Source organism: Labrus bergylta, chromosome 3 (assembly GCF_963930695.1).
Source record: "Labrus bergylta chromosome 3, fLabBer1.1, whole genome shotgun sequence".
Taxonomy (NCBI): Eukaryota; Metazoa; Chordata; class Actinopteri; order Labriformes; family Labridae; genus Labrus; species Labrus bergylta.
The window spans coordinates 29,667,016-29,682,477 of record NC_089197.1 but is presented as its reverse complement, the minus strand read 5'-3'; the positions used below and the strand labels follow the sequence as shown (position 1 = coordinate 29,682,477).

Genomic DNA, 15,462 nt, shown 5'->3' with positions numbered 1-15,462 from the left:
CGGAAGTGCTGCGATAAAGGAAGTGACGTGTTCTCCTCTAGCCTGAACCAGCGCTTTGTAGGCGGTGTCGATGCAGCCTTTCAGGCAAAGCTGAGGGACGTTATGCCACTTTTCATTCAATGCTGCTTCTGGGGCTTTTTGCCAAACATAGGATGGACTGTCAGCGCAGAAACATGGCTTCATCTGCGATAAGTAAAGCGAGTAACAGAGATGACGTCACTCAAGACAGTCCGAAATGTCACGACGAGTCTCTGTCGCAGTCCGGGGAAATGATCAAACCCACCATCACGGAGCTGACCAAAGGAGTGAGGACGAACATCCTCTGCACCGTGGAGGGATGTGGCAAGATCCTCCCCAACACACCTGCACTGAACATGCATCTTGTGAAGTCACACAGAGTTAAGGTAAACGTTTTTAAAGTCTTGTTTAAATCATCTAGAAGAGCAGCGCATTACCGAGATGCTAAGTTGGCTAACTCGGGTTTTGTGAAAACACTTGTGTCATAAAACTGGAAAAACGCAAGTCATCCAGAACCCACTTCATCCGAGCAAACGCATCAAAGTGACGAACACAAACACAGCGCAATAGTGAAGGTTGTGAAAAATGTTTTCTTTTATCTGAATGGTTCTGCAAAACATGTATCTTGTCTGAGTCAGCTAGCATCATTGTAACTAGCTACTTTGGTGACGTCACCAATCACCGCTATGGACTGATGCTCACGTATCTGTTTTTACAATAGACTAAATAAACAGGGGTTAACCCTTACATTTCCTCCACATGGTTGCAGAAATCTGTGCAACATCTTATTTGGGTTTGTACACAAGGATAAATCTGTTTTAGCAAGTCTTCAGCTCAGGAACCACAACCCTACCAGCAGCTTCATTTAGCTCCACTTTACAGTCCAATACCAATTCTTTACAGTCAGGCAAAGCTGATGGACTCAAGTCTATGTCTGACCCTGGTCAGTCCTCAGTGTACTGGGCCGTTCAGTGGGAGGCTGTGTTTTACTGTTTCCTCTCTATGAATGAAGTTCTTTGCAGAGAAAGGCTTCCCTTTTGTCCAGAGTTAGACTAAGCTCTTTGTCTAAAATAGGTGAATGTTAGAATTTGAATGAGCTCTAAGTAGGAGTTAGCCAGAAGAGTTTGTAAAGGCCCCATCAGGGATTTAACCATGTCACTTTAAAGTACAATATGTTTGATTAAATCAGCTGGTTTAGCAAGTCATCATTTATTTTATTTATTTTTTTTACTTAGGAGCCCTAAAATTACAGTCAGAAACACATCTTCAAGACTTATGAGAAACTTACTTTAGTTGCTCATCATTGTTTATAAGTGTACTTGTATCTGAAACTTTAACCCCGTGTTTCATTGTGCCTTATAATTGACAACATGGCTGACCGACGCCACAACCAAGCTCTTAACTGCTGGAATAGCTTACTGAAGGCATTTAATCATCCTGTTTGGATCTGCTTTAATAAGTCATGTGTGACTGTTAAAGCCATTCTTGCCACTGTTGTGTATGTCTCAAACCGAATGAGACTATTTCACTAACTTTTAACTGCAATGTGTTTTACTGAAAAAGGTTATAATCTCTGCATTGAGAAGTCAGCCTGGTTTAGCAAAGACAGTGAAGCTGGACTTGCTCCTTTTTTTTGGGCTACAACAAGCTACCCCACTGATGACTCAGCTGTCAGCTTACCACCAGAGGATATATCTAAAGCCAAAAGTCAGAACATTCACTGTTGGCTATTCTATTTATTCTAAATCCTCATCATAAACTTGAGTGTGTTTGTCAGCTGCTCTGTTCCCTCCAGTGTTACTGCAGACAGAGATGACCTTGGCCACTGAGAGGCAGTAGTATTTACAGTCTTACTGGGATAGTGGATGATGGTTTTGTCCGTTTTCAGTGTTAGTGTAGTTATTGTTTTCTGCGATGATTATGCTTTTTCATTAGTTTTAAATATATAATGTTCTGATGGTTTCTGTAGAAAGCCTAACCTCATGGCTGAGAGAGAAGCAACAACCTTACGTACTGTCAAGCTTGTTGTTGTTTTTAACTTCAAGGAATGAAAAGCAGAGCCTGCTGCACATGCAGATGTGTAGTTGCCTTGAGTTATACATCATATGATCTACACTGACTAAGAGATGCAAGGCAATGTACAAGCACCACTTCTATTGTTTGTTGTAGTAATATTTCCTTGAATATAAGTGAACCAGGGCATAGAAAGAGAACATTTTGTATTTTTATATACACATGATAATTGACTTTTGGGGCATTTTGCATCAGGTGCTGTTAGAGATATTGTCAGTCAAGTAAAAGTCTTAGATTATCAGACACAATCTGACTTGTCTAGCCAAAACTGCTTGAATGCAAACTTTATTCAAATTCTTAAAAATGACTTGAAAGTACTACAAGCCCTTCTGTGGTGTGTGTGTTTGAGGTTATATAGCAATTTAACAGTCACTGTAAGCTTTTTTAAAGTAGGGTTATTAAATGGCAATGCATTAGTATTTTATATTCAAATATGTTTCTGCTTTGTCTTTCACTTTTGCTGCTGTTCTCATCCTCAGGAAGGTATTGTCAATCCCACGGTCAGAAAAGACATGAAGGGCTCTCACAAACTTTACTGCTGCCCCATTGAAGGTTGTCCCAGGGGGCCAAACAGACCCTTCTCCCAGTTCTCCCTGGTTAAACAAGTAAGCCTTTCCTCCAGTGACATGTAAACCTCTCCAATGCTACTATCCTGCAAATTTGTCACAAAAACATTTCACAGGAGTTAAGTCATACAGTGAAAGTTTATTTGGACCAGAATACAACTTTTTTACTGCCACCTGTCAAAGAATACTTGATATTTAATATTGTATACTTCATGTTTCAGCCTTTTTTCATGATTCTTAGCCTTTAATAAATACACCTTCTATCATTTGTTATGAAACTATTGTTTGGGAAGTTTTTTTTTTACTGGATCTGTTTCATTGTAGCACTTCATGAAGATGCATGCAGAGAAGAAACACAAGTGTGTCAAATGCAACAATGGCTACAGCACAGAGTGGGACCTAAAGAGGCACATAGAAGACTGCGGAAAGACATACCAGTGCACATGTGGCTGCCCCTATGCTAGTCGGGCTGCTCTACTCTCCCATAACTACAGGACGGGTCATGAGATACCCACAGAACACAGGCATGTACCTGAAAAACACAGAATGATTGATTTATAAATTGACTTTAAGTTGCAGAAAATATAACTTCTGAATGGCTTTCTTTGTATCTGTTTTGTTTCTGAACAGAATTCCTCCGGTAAAGAAGCGAAAGATGGAGAAACTGTTGAGTGGTTCTGAAAAGCTTAACATCAGTGAGTCAACTTGTCAGATCTTGTCTGCTACTAAAGAACTAACAGAAACTGCTCTCCCTTCTGACATACCTGGCCATATCCTATACTCAGGAAACCAGAACTCAAACCCCCGTAAGAACCTCCAGAAGTTGCTCTTACCAAAGCCCAAGATGGCTTTGGTCAGTGTTCCTGTGATGCAGTTGGCCCACCTGCCTGTCCTCCTCCCATCTACAGATAGCGGTGCTCTGAGGTCTTTAGTGCTGACAGTGGACAGCCAAGGCTCAGTCAGCACCTTGCACCTCTTGTCACAAGCCACAGGAGCTGTGGTACCCCAACCCCATGCTAAGAGTTTGGGTTTCAAGGACAGCATGCCTAGTTCCCGTTCTAACTTGGGGCCCATAAGCACAGGGGTGCAGGTTAGTCTGGACCTGGCAGGAACAGAGGACTCAGCCAGCAGCCTGGGAGGGCATCGTGGAAAAAGCACATCCACCAACATTCAGACTGACAAGTCGTACTTATCAAAAATACCCACAGGAGTTGGGGTTGGGGATGGAACGGGCTTGTGCTCTGTGGGTGAGTCTTCAGTGTCGTCCTGCTCTCAAACAGACATCAGCGTCAGCGCCCAAGTCCTCCTACCAGTCAGCGTTGAAACACAGACATTCTCCTCTTGGGACAGAGACACGTCCTCTATTGGAGCTCAGACGGACAGCCAGTGCACGAGCCAAATTCCTTGTTCCTTCTCATCTATGCCCCCATACAAAACCAGGCAAACACAGACACGTTTTGCCTCGCCACAGTCAGAGGAGAAGGTTCAGGACCAGGCTATCATGTGCTCCGACTTATTTTGCAGTGACTCCCTCAGTGTTTCCACACAGACAGCTCTGGACATAGATGACACCCTCACAGCTGCAGGAAGCAGTTTATATGTGGACTCAAAGTCAGTTGGTGGTATGTGTTTCGGTGTGCAGACAGATGAGCTCAATTCAAACAACATGGCGGACAACCAGACCCAAACAATGACCTTGTTAAATGACTTAGAGAATATTCTTTCTGATAGCATGTCAGGCCACCAGGTGCTCACAGAGGCCACCGTTCAAGAGCAACATAACGCTATTGACTTTGATTTTGAGGAGTTTCTTAACGCTGTGCACATCCAGACACAGACGGAGGAGAGCGAGCTGGGAGGACTGGCTGGAGACACACCTTTGGAGTCTCTGGACATCCAAACCCAGACAGACTTCCTCCTGTTGGATGAACTGGACCAAAGCGCTGGACCAAGTCGAACCCAAGCCAACGACCTGGAGCTATTTGATACTCAAACTCAGACTGACCTCAATTTCCTGCTGAGCGCTGGCAGCCACATGCCGTTAAGCAGTATCCTGCGACATTCAAGCTTTTCAATGAGCACAGAGTCTTCAGACACAGAAACACAGACAGATCTCCCTTCATTTCCCACAGGCCTCTCTGCTCAGACACCTGTCAGTCAGGGCGAGCACGCAAGGCTGCTGAGCAGCACAGAGACTCAGACTGTGACCAGCCAGGCAGAAGGCCTGGGACACCTCTTCCTGACCAGCAACGAAACACAAACTGTCATGGATGACTTCTTGTCAGCAGACCTGGCCTGGAATATGGAGTCCCATTTCAGCTCTGTGGAAACGCAGACTTGTGAGGAGCTCTGTGCTCTCTTTCAGCACCCTGAGAAACCAAACCGCTGAAGCCCTCACTGAAGAGCTGTCTGAAATTTTCTAGCGCAGGTTTCTCATGTCTGCCTATTCCTTTGAAGGGGAATCAGCCTACACTGTCGTCCAGCGGACCACAGGCTAAGCAGCAAGAAGTCTGCAAAACAGTCTTTAAACATTCCCATGGAGTCGTAATCTACAGAGTCATTCCGGGTTTAAATCCTGACAGCTCTGCTGCACTTTATTAGCTCAACAGGCATGATTTATCAGCTCCTGTGACAGTTTACATATTTATTTGCACATAAATAACACATCGTACGTGTCTTGTCTGAAATGCCAGTTTGCTTCTATATGACGGTGTTTAACTGATGTGACTGGTTTTCACTGCTTGTTCTTATTAGATGTAAGAAAACAACAACTCAATGTTTCATCAATGTTGGATCTGCACTTAATAGAGATGACGGCTTTAGCAGTTCAACAAAAGGTTTCTAAAAGTAACCTGATTGACAGCTTTCAGATTTGCATATTCCGCATGAGAACAGATTCATCTCAGCTACTCTGCAAGCAGTTTACGTATTTCATACGTATGTGACGTACAGTGCATTGTGCAGCTTGTGCAGATGGTTGCTGCCTCATTCATGTTACCTAATCAGTGGCAGCATGTCCATAAGCTAAGAGTTACTGCACACAAGCTTTGCAGTCAGTGGAAAAGCTGACCATTGAGAACGTGTCGGCTTAAGTTTTCCAAAATAAAAGCCTGTGAAGCCTTCAACAGTTGAGTTGTATCCTAAATATACAAATGTGGCACAAGTAAAAAATGAAATGTTTGTCTTGTTAGTTGTTGCACAACATTCATTGAAATGTGTTTTGTGAAGTATTCTGTTGTTGTGTGAAAACGTGTCTGTGTCTTGGCCTCCTATAGCTAAGAAGTCAATTAAAGTCAGTAAGCAGACTAGGCTGTCAGTGTCTTTGACTTATTCATTAGCTGCGTGTAAGTGTATACTGTGCAGCACACAGTGCTGAAGTTATGCAGGTATGTTACTGAGGGGAAACACACATCAGATGAGAGGAAGTATTAGCAAAAAGTTGTTTTATGTGGATTTAACTGGAAGGAGTCATGTTGAATATCTTCTGTTGAAGTCATCAGTTATTTGACGCGTCATAAAACAAAAATCCCACTTCCAGCAACTTAACATAATGTTTTGCTTGTGTCTTTCTTTATACTGTTGCATTGAGTTACCTCATTGTAAGCACAGGTACTACATGTATACTGTGTGTACTGGTTAGAGTCATACGCCTTGATCATTTGTACATTTAGTTTTGTTGGTGCCTTATCCCAAAGTATTAGCTTTAGTTCTGTTACAGACATTTGCTGCTTTTAAATATTTATCAGAGCTATACTAACATATGATTTTGACCAACACTGAACAAAAGTCTGAATCTTTTTCTCACACTTTGCATGATTATTTCATTCTGTATTCGTATTTGCATCATTGTTGCATGAAAGATCGGAATGTCCCTTATCGTAGTTTCTATTTAAAGATTTATGTTCTGTCACATGAAAATAATGCTATGCAGCATTTTTATTTATAGAAATGGAAGAATGTACAGAACATTACCCTTTGCCCAAGTAAAACATTCTCTATTCTTGATTCTAGAAGTTGGTTGATATCCCTGAATTAATAACAGTTTTGAGACTTATACAAATAGAAATTTGTTCACTTCTAGTCTGTTCAAGTATAGCAGCTCTGCTGGTTTAGCAGCACAGTGAAGTGCTTTTCTTGCACAGAAGCCTGCGTCAGTCTTAAAGTGTGTTATAGTGCTTTGTTTTCTCTTCATTGGGAATGCATGCAGATATTTTCCCGGCACAAAATATTTGTTAAACCAGAATTTCTGTTGCCTCTGTGTAATTAATGGTTGCCTTGATTAATTGTGTAAACTTCACTACAGATGTTCTAAATAAACTGCTGGAAAATGTATGATGTCATCCATGTCACTCTGTATTTTGTTCTTTTTCAAAAAAATGTATAGAAAAAAAAGGGATTAGCAAGTAAAAAAAAAAAAAGTTTACAGAAGGTCCACACAAGTTAATGAGATAACTTTAATTAAGGTGTCACTGTCAAAAGCTCATCAATGTAGTCCTAGCAATGAATTTTGTGTTCCTGTGCTTGACTTATTTCTCTCATTTTATGTGTGTGTGTGTGTGTGTGGCTTGGGCTGGAGTTATCAAGTCTTTAAGAATCCATTTTGAAGTTGTCTGTATACGTTCTCATTCCTCCAGTTCATGGTAAATTTCGAAGCTTGATCCAAAGGCAACTGGAGCTAGATCTAGCACCGTCCACCGGATAGTTTCGAACCAAAGAAGCCTTTCAGAGGAGAGGTGAAACGTCTTCAAGATCTTCAACCAGTCCAGTTGCCTTTGGATCAAGCTTTGAAATTTTTACAAGCTTGTTGTTCAAGGTAGTTTTGTTCAATTAACATTGCAGATATAATGACTTAAAAACCATCATTTTGAACAGATTGTCATTTATTTAACAGGTCAGCAAAACTTAAAAGAGGTAGTATAATAAGGCCAAGGTAAAACAATCATCTTGGTTTTAAATTATGCTGCTGCAATTTGGCGGGTTTTTGGAAGACAAACATGACATACTTTATGTTTCAGGATCTCAGCATGACTCTGCCATGAAGACCGAGTAGGTTAAGCATGAGCATCATCCAGAACTCTTCCACAGTAACAAAGCATTACTTTCTGACTGATGTATAACTACACTGGAGTACAAAGACATTACAGAACAGATGCAGTAGTTTGGCATTATGTGTGCTCGCATAACTGCAGCACTTCATTTCTGGACAGAGCTGTGGCTTGTGGTTAAAGTTTAAAAAGAGGAGAGTGTGAGGCGAGTGCACTGCTATGTCTCTGATGAGGTAGATGCACTGTTGCTAGGTAACAAGAACAACTGATAAAACATTGTGGGAACTGGTCAGAACAAAATGAGGCCTAAATGGCATACAGAGCTTAACCTCTAAATGATCTGTGCACTGCATGGGTATTGTTATGGTTAGTGTTTAGTATTTTTCACAAACTGAACTTTCTGGTGGTTGAAAAAAGAAAAAGAAATAACACCTTCAGCGAATATCTCTTCTGAAACATAAAATTTGAATTATTCAACCAAAAGTTTATCCATAGAAATAATGATAAAGTACATTTAAATACAGTTTTGTTTTACTTGGTTGAACCTGAGAGTTTGAAAAAATAGTGTACTTTAGTACCAGCATGAGTTAAACGTTTATTTCACAGCCCTTATACAGCTTGGCGGCACACACTGTCTTGTTTGGTTGTATATGGGCTTGACTTGCAGCAGTGCTGGAGCGGTGTGCGCGTGTGACCATTGAGTAGCTGGTGCGGTGCAGTGTGTCAGGTTTGAAAGACATTGGTACCTGATACCTCTTAGGTATCAAAACACTCACAGCAGAGAACATGTGGGGGTTTTGCTGACATGTCCGGTACTTGGAGGTCAGGCCTGCTGAGTAAGCTGGAAGCTCTGGGTTAGCAACAGTGTCCATTCTTGTTCCTCTTGTTCTGCTTTTATTATCAAACGGGAAAATGTTTTCCTCAGTGGTTTCTCCTTCAGGAGCTCTATTACCACTGTTTCTCTGAGGTGGTTTAATAGGTGGTAAAAATGTGAAGTTTTTAATAGGAACCACTGTGCTAGTCGGTCTATGGCTGTGTTTCTGTGACTTAGAGGGCCCGTTGTCAAACACAGAGTGTTTTGTGGAGAAATGAGGAGTCTTTCTGAGCTCCTCTTTTTCTCTGAATAAGAGATTTGATGTGGTTTCTTGCAATGCATTGATAACAGTCCATTCTGGGGCCTCTTTCTGTAGAACTGCCACAGCAGTGTTACTCCAGGATCCCATGTGCTGGTTTAATTGTGTGGATTTCTGAAAGCTGCCTTTCAAGCCCACATGAGATTCACAGTGGTGCTGTGCTGTGCTGGATGAGTTGTCCGTATTAGAGGGGGTTGCTGGGTTAGCAGATATGGGGGTCGGGGTGGCAGCCTCCTTGTGCTTTGCTTTCCTATATGTCTTTGGAGTCAAAAGTATGCAGCTCATAGGATCCACTCTGGCCCAGCCCCTGACCTGTTTTGAATAATTATAGCTTCATTTGTATAGCATCTTTTCAAATACAAATTAGATTGTACTTGAATGTATATATGTTTAATATGAAACAAAAAAGTAGGAGTAGCAGGAAATACACTGAAAAGAAATCCTACTGAGTGGAACTTAAAGCAATTCCCTGAAACCATGCAAATATATGTGGCATTACATTTAGATTATGTAAATTCAATTATTCTCGATAGTCTGCTACAGAACAGACTTTACTTAGATTTAGCATGTTTGTGTCATTTGGTAGAACTGAAAGGTTTCATTGTCTTAAGCCTACATATACAGACATGCTGTAAAAAAAGATGATACTCATTCACTTACAGCTTCTTCCCATCCATTGTAACAGTGAAACTCAAAGGGCTCCAGCTCTTTCACAAACGCCTCCTCACTGATATCAAGAAGAGCATCAACATGTTTTCTGTCCGGTTTCTCACAGGGCTGCTCCTCAGCTGCGTCCTCCTCTACTGGAAACCCGTTTTCTGCTCCATCGGCAGCAGGAAGATCCACTTCTAGGGTCGCCATTATGTTAACTCGAGTTCTTCATGGTTGCAGGTTATCTAAAAAAAAAAATGACATCGAAAAATATAGAATTAAAAAAACACAAGTGAGAGGAAGCTAAATGTGTATGTTTGTTTGTTTGTGAAACTTTGTAAAGTAGCCTAACGTCAAACCTACACTCCATATTAACAAAAGAAACAACGCTAAACCTCAATAACATTTTAGATGTTTGAATGTCCCCACACTAAAATGCCCCATTCACAAAAAGCTGCTCATACTTATCGTGGTTAGCTCTCTCTTCCTGCTCGACAGTTTTCTCACACATACAGCAGCAGCAGCTGTGAATGCCTTCACAGACGAGCTGCAACGCCGTCGTCATAGCAACCCATAGATACAGGGATGTGACGTGGAGGAATGGGAGGGCTGAGTGCCCAGTCTGCTCCTGATTCATTATTACACCTCTGTCATGCAATAATTCGTCGTTTACCCTGTAATTAAGAGTTTCAAATAGCAATACAACAGATTAGTAGGACAATTGGTAACGGAACGGAGACTGATATCAATCTTTGGCATTAATAGGCCTACAGAAAAGCCAAGAATCAATAACTGTGTAGCCTACAAAATGTGTTCAATAGGCTATACTCTCTGAAGAGCAAGTGGGGTCATTAGGCTAGAGGGTTCGAAAAGGGAAGTTAAGTGGGTTATCACTGATGAAGGAGGAAACAATAGTGGCACGTTGAAACGTTCAGTTCTGCACGTAGGCTTCACGTAGTCAAACTCAGCTCTACGCACTCGGCTGTGAGAGAGGACACTATGTTCACTCGTGTGCGCCAAACCAAACTGAAAATGAGAGAAGAAAGAAGCCTTTTCTCTTTTTGATTTTTATAAATAATGAGAAATGTGTTTTTATTTCCTCATCCTCTGGAAAATGTAAAGTGACCATCTGCAGGATCAAACTCATACTTTGCCTCGCACTCGGCTTGCGCACTTCAACAGCTTGCTTTATTGGTCCCCAGCTCGCAGTGTCAGCTTCTGACGCAGCCCGAGCACCTATCCGCGCTGGGGCACGCTGACACCTGACTGCTCCATCCCTCCACACGCCGGTCTTTTCCATCACGTCCACTCCGGTTCTGCAGTGCAGAGACATCTGTGTTTTATGGAAGCAGAGCCTGTGCATACGGTCGTGATCATGCTGCCTCCTAAGAACTGCCTGCCGAGGAACTACAGCTGCATAGCTGGACTGTTCGGTAGCCTAGCAGCGGCCAACACAAGGCTGGAAGATGGGGATGATTTTGACCTGATGAACGGTACATGTGAGCCCATTGAGGACACCGTTGTGGATGAGAGACCGCGGGGCAGAGAGATCTTCCTGAAGCCTCCACAGAGTCCAAACCTGCGGCGGAGGTGCAAATCGCTCCCCACCCCCACAGACAGAGCAAAGTTAGAGATCTCTCGCAGCAGGAGTCCAACTAGTCAGAAAAAAGTCCGATTCGCTGACTCTCTGGGCCTGGAGCTCATAACAGTGAAGCATTTCGATGATACAGATGAGCCAGAGGTGCCGGAGCGCATTTGGGCAAAACTCCCCAAAGGACCGCTGCCCCTTAATCAGTTGGACACAAAGTTCCCACGGGCTCCTGCGCACTCTGTGTTCATGGAGCTGCAGTTCACCAACCCAGGCACTCTCCCCGGCTTTGAGCAAAAAGTGAGGGAGGTGAAAGTCATGTTGGAGTGTGTGCAGGCAGATGAATTCAGCCTCTCTGGGTTTGTGCGCGTGTTGAATCTGGCTTTTCAGAAGAGCGTCTCTTTGCGCTATTCTCTGAACAACTGGATCACATTTATGGACAGTCTGGCGTCCTATGTGCCCAGTTCGTGTGACGGTGACACTGATAAATTCTGTTTCAAGATCGTCATGCCTACCTCCTTCGACAATGGAGGCACATTGCAGTTTGCAATCAAATACTGTGTCAAGGGAAAGGAGTACTGGGACAATAATAATGGAAACAACTACAAAGTGCGGCGTCACCGGTACAAGATGTCCCCGCCGCGAGAGTGGGAGAACGGATGGATTCATTTTATCTGAGCTTTGTCGTCTGCAGCGGCACGCTGTGTGCGTAATTTACGCGTAACTGATCCCGGGTACCTTAATTATGACTGTAGGCTGTGTAAGACGATTTTTTTTTCTGCCATTTTCAGCTACAGTGAAAACAATAACCTTCAGTAACTTTCATTTTTGCCCTGCTGTGGTTATAGATTGAGTGATGCAGACCACTTTAAAATCCTTTAACAGGTGCCGGGTGTTGGATGCTGTGTGATAATTTGCCTTGATATCTGGGCTCTGTACAGCTGGGTGCCCTTTGGGAGGGCATGTTCACGTTATGTAATGTAGAAACACGTGCCACGGAAAACGTGCCGGGCAACGTCGACTTCAAGCATCACTGCTCCTATCAGGAGATGATGAGCGTTAATTCGGTGGCATGGAGATTTTTGAATCATAAGTTTGTTTTGCATGTATGCAACAAACATCGTCCTAATGAGAAGCAGAAAACATTTCACCTTGGCTAACATGCCAAGTGAACCTACAGCAGAATTCCCTTTTTTGGGCTCCTGCAGGCTCGGGGAAAAATACACATTTATGTTGCAGAGTTAATTGATTGATATCGATGTATAATTTCCCAATATCTCGTCACTGAAAGATGCCTTATTTTTAGACTTGATGGGGGGAAAATGTACATTGAATGTTGTATAGTGTTTTCTCCATTTGGCTGGAAAAAAGTAGTAGATGGTCATCACTTTGAGTTTAAAATAGACTCAAGCCTTCCAGACACTTTAAATTAATCTCTCAGTATCTTTAGGCCCCAAATCTGCTAAATATTACTTCGTCAAAAAGCTACCTTGAAGTCCCATATTCACGACCATTCAAAAACCATGCACTGTAATTAGTTTTTACTGTACTGATGTAAAAATCGAGGCCTGACCAAAGTCTAAAGACAATAAGCTTAAAGTTTCCTTGAGAAATGTAATGTTCCCAGACTTGTCAATATATATTCTATAAAATGATAAAGGCCTGGTTTATAAAGCATGGGCTTGAACACTCTATACTATACTGTGAGGTGATCGTTCTCCTCCCTGGAAACATGATTTTAGTAGCAGTTTTGCCTGAATACATTACCTCAGAATACTTGTGGACACGCTCCTCCTCTTCTTCAGGACTTTTTTAGCAGTCAATTTTATATTATTGTACATTTAAAGACTCAATACACAATCCTTTGTTTTATTTCTAACTTTCTTTATCACATTTAGTTGGTCACAAAGTATTGTCTGCAGAAAAAGTAGCTTTTTCACCACCACCACCAACAACAACAACTGTGTGTTAATGGTCTCCAATGCTGTAAGGGTACATGATATTACCCGCATTAACCACTGTGCAAGAATAGTGCTACTTCACCTAATTGGCTGACAGATGGAAAACTGTTGTCTGATTACTTATTTTTATACCAGTAGCCTGATGTTACACAACCAGCCCGCCCTCTGCAGACTACATGTTGCATCCATAGGTTTAGTCATTGATTTACTGGAAATAAGTATTTTTTTCAGGTGTATTCAAGCTTGCATGCTGTACACAAACAAGATTGATGAAATGCAAAAGGTCCAACACTTCTTGATAATTGTGTGATGTTTATGGGCGAGCAGGAAGTTGAGCCTCAAGTTCAGTAAGAGAGGGTAATAACTGAGGGTGCTTTTCATTCAAATGCTGTGTGCTTTTGTTTACATCATCGTGGCCTAAGAGGGAAGCTCTCCATTTAAAAAGGCCAGCAGGTTGGGATGTGGAAAAGTACCATCACTTTAACCACTTAGTGTTTGGATAGGCTCCACTGTCAATCCATCATACTTGCTTTATGCTAGATTTTTAAATATTATATACAGTTTTGCTTTCCCTAACTGCAGCTTTACGATATGCAGAGATTCATTTATTTTACCTTTTTATTTCAACACTGTGGATATAAGATGTCCAGCCATTGCAGAGCTTACTGTGTGTTAGTTTTGTCTGCTATGGTCTGTGTAAATGTTGTATAAGCATTCATTTATCAAGTCAGAGAATGCTTACACAAGTACACGGGAGAACATCAATACCAATCAGTCAATCAAGGCACTGATATGTAGTTTTTAAATTATGCAATTTGAGCATGAACAATTACTGGCCAGATTTTCTGTCTTTACAAAAATAACGTACAGTCTCGGGAAGCTTTTCTGAATAACATACTGTCTCCATGTACCATCACGTTACTCTTTAGTTTTGGTGTCATGAAAGAAATAGAACTTTACTTTAAAAGCACCAAATGTATCGAAGCACGCTATCTGGTTATATCACCTTACTGTTGTTATTGGTGCATCCCTGCCATAAAGGAAATGTAGGACTTCTGGTCTCATTTACATGCTCATCCTAATGAATGCAAAACATTTTGCATCAGCAGTCACTGATATATATATATGTATGTAAATGTGTAAATGTTTCATATTGAATGTCCGCCTATTACTGTTCTATGTTGTGTGTATTTTGAAACATCTGAAAAGCAGAATTGAGAGATCTGAATGGAGAAAGTTTGTTTTCTGAAGGGGCTGGGAAATTGAAAGAGCCTAAATGTGAAAGAGGACTAAAGCACACTTACTATCAAATTTAATATATTTAAATTATATTCAGATAATATGACTTAAGTCTACTTTTAACTGGTAATATAACTAACAGAGATCATTTGTCTCTTGAAGATATTTTTCAAAAGTGGTTATTGGGAGTTTTCCCTGAAGTATATCTAAAAATGTGAGCCGTGTATCTGAAGTAATTGACTATTTGAAACCCAGTGTGCGAAACTATATGTGCACTCTGCCTTACTAAAATGTTAGTTTTACTCAGAGACATGAAGCGAAGCTGGAAGAATGCAAGTGATTTTTTGTACAGAGATAGCGTAATTGCACGTGGATGATAAGGTGGACAGAGGGAGGTGTCTTGGCAAAAACAATTAAAACAAGAAGCACTTTGGTTTTTGAAAACTTTGGAGATGGGTGACTTATGATTGTAGATGACTCAGTCACAGAATGCACTTCGAGTGAGGACAAGGAAAGGAGCAGGATTGCAAGTTGCCATATATATACTGTATGAAACTTCTCCTGTGAATAGCTACTAACCAAGGTGTTTACCATCCTTTGTCCCATGTTACTGCTTTTGTTCTCTCTCACTGTGACTGTCACTGAAAGCCTAGATCTGTATTATTTATAATCATTATATGGCACTTCATTTATTTCAGTGAGTTTTTTTTATTTTGTAAGCAAAGCCCTGTTAACATCTTCATTCATATGATTGTGTTAATCTGTATTGATGCAGTCTATTTTTTGGCAGTGAATGTTATCCATATTGGCACGTACAGCTGAAACATAACTTTATTTTTTTGTTTAGTTTTTAATGTGACCTTTATTTTGTCAAAACAATGGTCAATAAAAGCATTTGTGATGGAACACAAACTCTCTACCTTTACTGATGATGTTAATCATCCATTATAACCTCTGTACCATTGCCCTTCATATTATTTCTCCCATCTTATTATGTTAACATAACATACAAACTTTGACATAATATTGTTATCAAACCTATCAAATTCTAAAACCACACCTCTCAGACTGACTGGGGATGTGCAGTGTGTGATTACAGAGCTTTTAATGTGATTGTTCCCTTGCTGTCTAATGACTTTTAGCAGCAGATCCCCATACACAAAGCAGCACTCCGCAGTGGGCTGTAGC

At 41.3% G+C, this 15,462-nt stretch overlaps 3 protein-coding genes across 3 annotated transcripts; 2 read left to right on the top strand and 1 right to left on the bottom strand.

Annotated features, from left to right (window-relative positions):
• Window positions 1-37: 37 nt before the first annotated feature.
• On the top strand, window positions 38-6,989 carry atmin (ATM interactor). Its single transcript, XM_020648177.3, has 4 exons — window positions 38-404; window positions 2,571-2,696; window positions 2,982-3,181; window positions 3,288-6,989. The coding sequence occupies exons 1-4, from the start codon at window positions 120-122 to the stop codon at window positions 5,044-5,046; spliced, it is 2,370 nt and encodes a 789-aa protein (XP_020503833.2). The 5' UTR covers window positions 38-119; the 3' UTR covers window positions 5,047-6,989.
• A 140-nt stretch (window positions 6,990-7,129) lies between these two features.
• On the bottom strand, window positions 7,130-10,456 carry si:ch73-103b9.2 (uncharacterized protein LOC100150067 homolog). The gene is made up of 3 exons (XM_065953114.1): window positions 9,951-10,456; window positions 9,496-9,731; window positions 7,130-9,147 (listed from the first exon to the last, which is right to left on the bottom strand). The coding sequence occupies exons 2-3, from the start codon at window positions 9,694-9,696 to the stop codon at window positions 8,290-8,292; spliced, it is 1,059 nt and encodes a 352-aa protein (XP_065809186.1). The 5' UTR covers window positions 9,697-9,731; window positions 9,951-10,456; the 3' UTR covers window positions 7,130-8,289.
• Window positions 10,457-10,483: 27 nt separating this feature from the next.
• Window positions 10,484-15,186, top strand: LOC110002652 (protein phosphatase 1 regulatory subunit 3E). Its single transcript, XM_020658339.3, has one exon. The coding sequence runs from the start codon at window positions 10,829-10,831 to the stop codon at window positions 11,750-11,752; it is 924 nt and encodes a 307-aa protein (XP_020513995.2). The 5' UTR covers window positions 10,484-10,828; the 3' UTR covers window positions 11,753-15,186.
• The last annotated feature ends 276 nt before the right edge of the window (window positions 15,187-15,462 follow it).

Excerpts from the sequence above, each read along its gene's own strand:
- LOC110002652 (XM_020658339.3), top strand. The coding sequence starts at position 10,829 with ATGGAAGCAGAGCCTGTGCATACGGTCGTGATCATGCTGCCTCCTAAG.
- atmin (XM_020648177.3), top strand. The coding sequence starts at position 120 with ATGCTGCTTCTGGGGCTTTTTGCCAAACATAGGATGGACTGTCAGCGC. Across the intron at positions 405-2,570 it reads TGAAGTCACACAGAGTTAAG|GAAGGTATTGTCAATCCCAC; the intron begins GTAAACGTTTTT and ends TCTCATCCTCAG. Across the intron at positions 3,182-3,287 it reads GAGATACCCACAGAACACAG|AATTCCTCCGGTAAAGAAGC; the intron begins GCATGTACCTGA and ends GTTTCTGAACAG.
- si:ch73-103b9.2 (XM_065953114.1), bottom strand. The coding sequence starts at position 9,696 with ATGGCGACCCTAGAAGTGGATCTTCCTGCTGCCGATGGAGCAGAAAAC. Across the intron at positions 9,148-9,495 it reads ACAATGGATGGGAAGAAGCT|GTCAGGGGCTGGGCCAGAGT; the intron begins GTAAGTGAATGA and ends TATTCAAAACAG.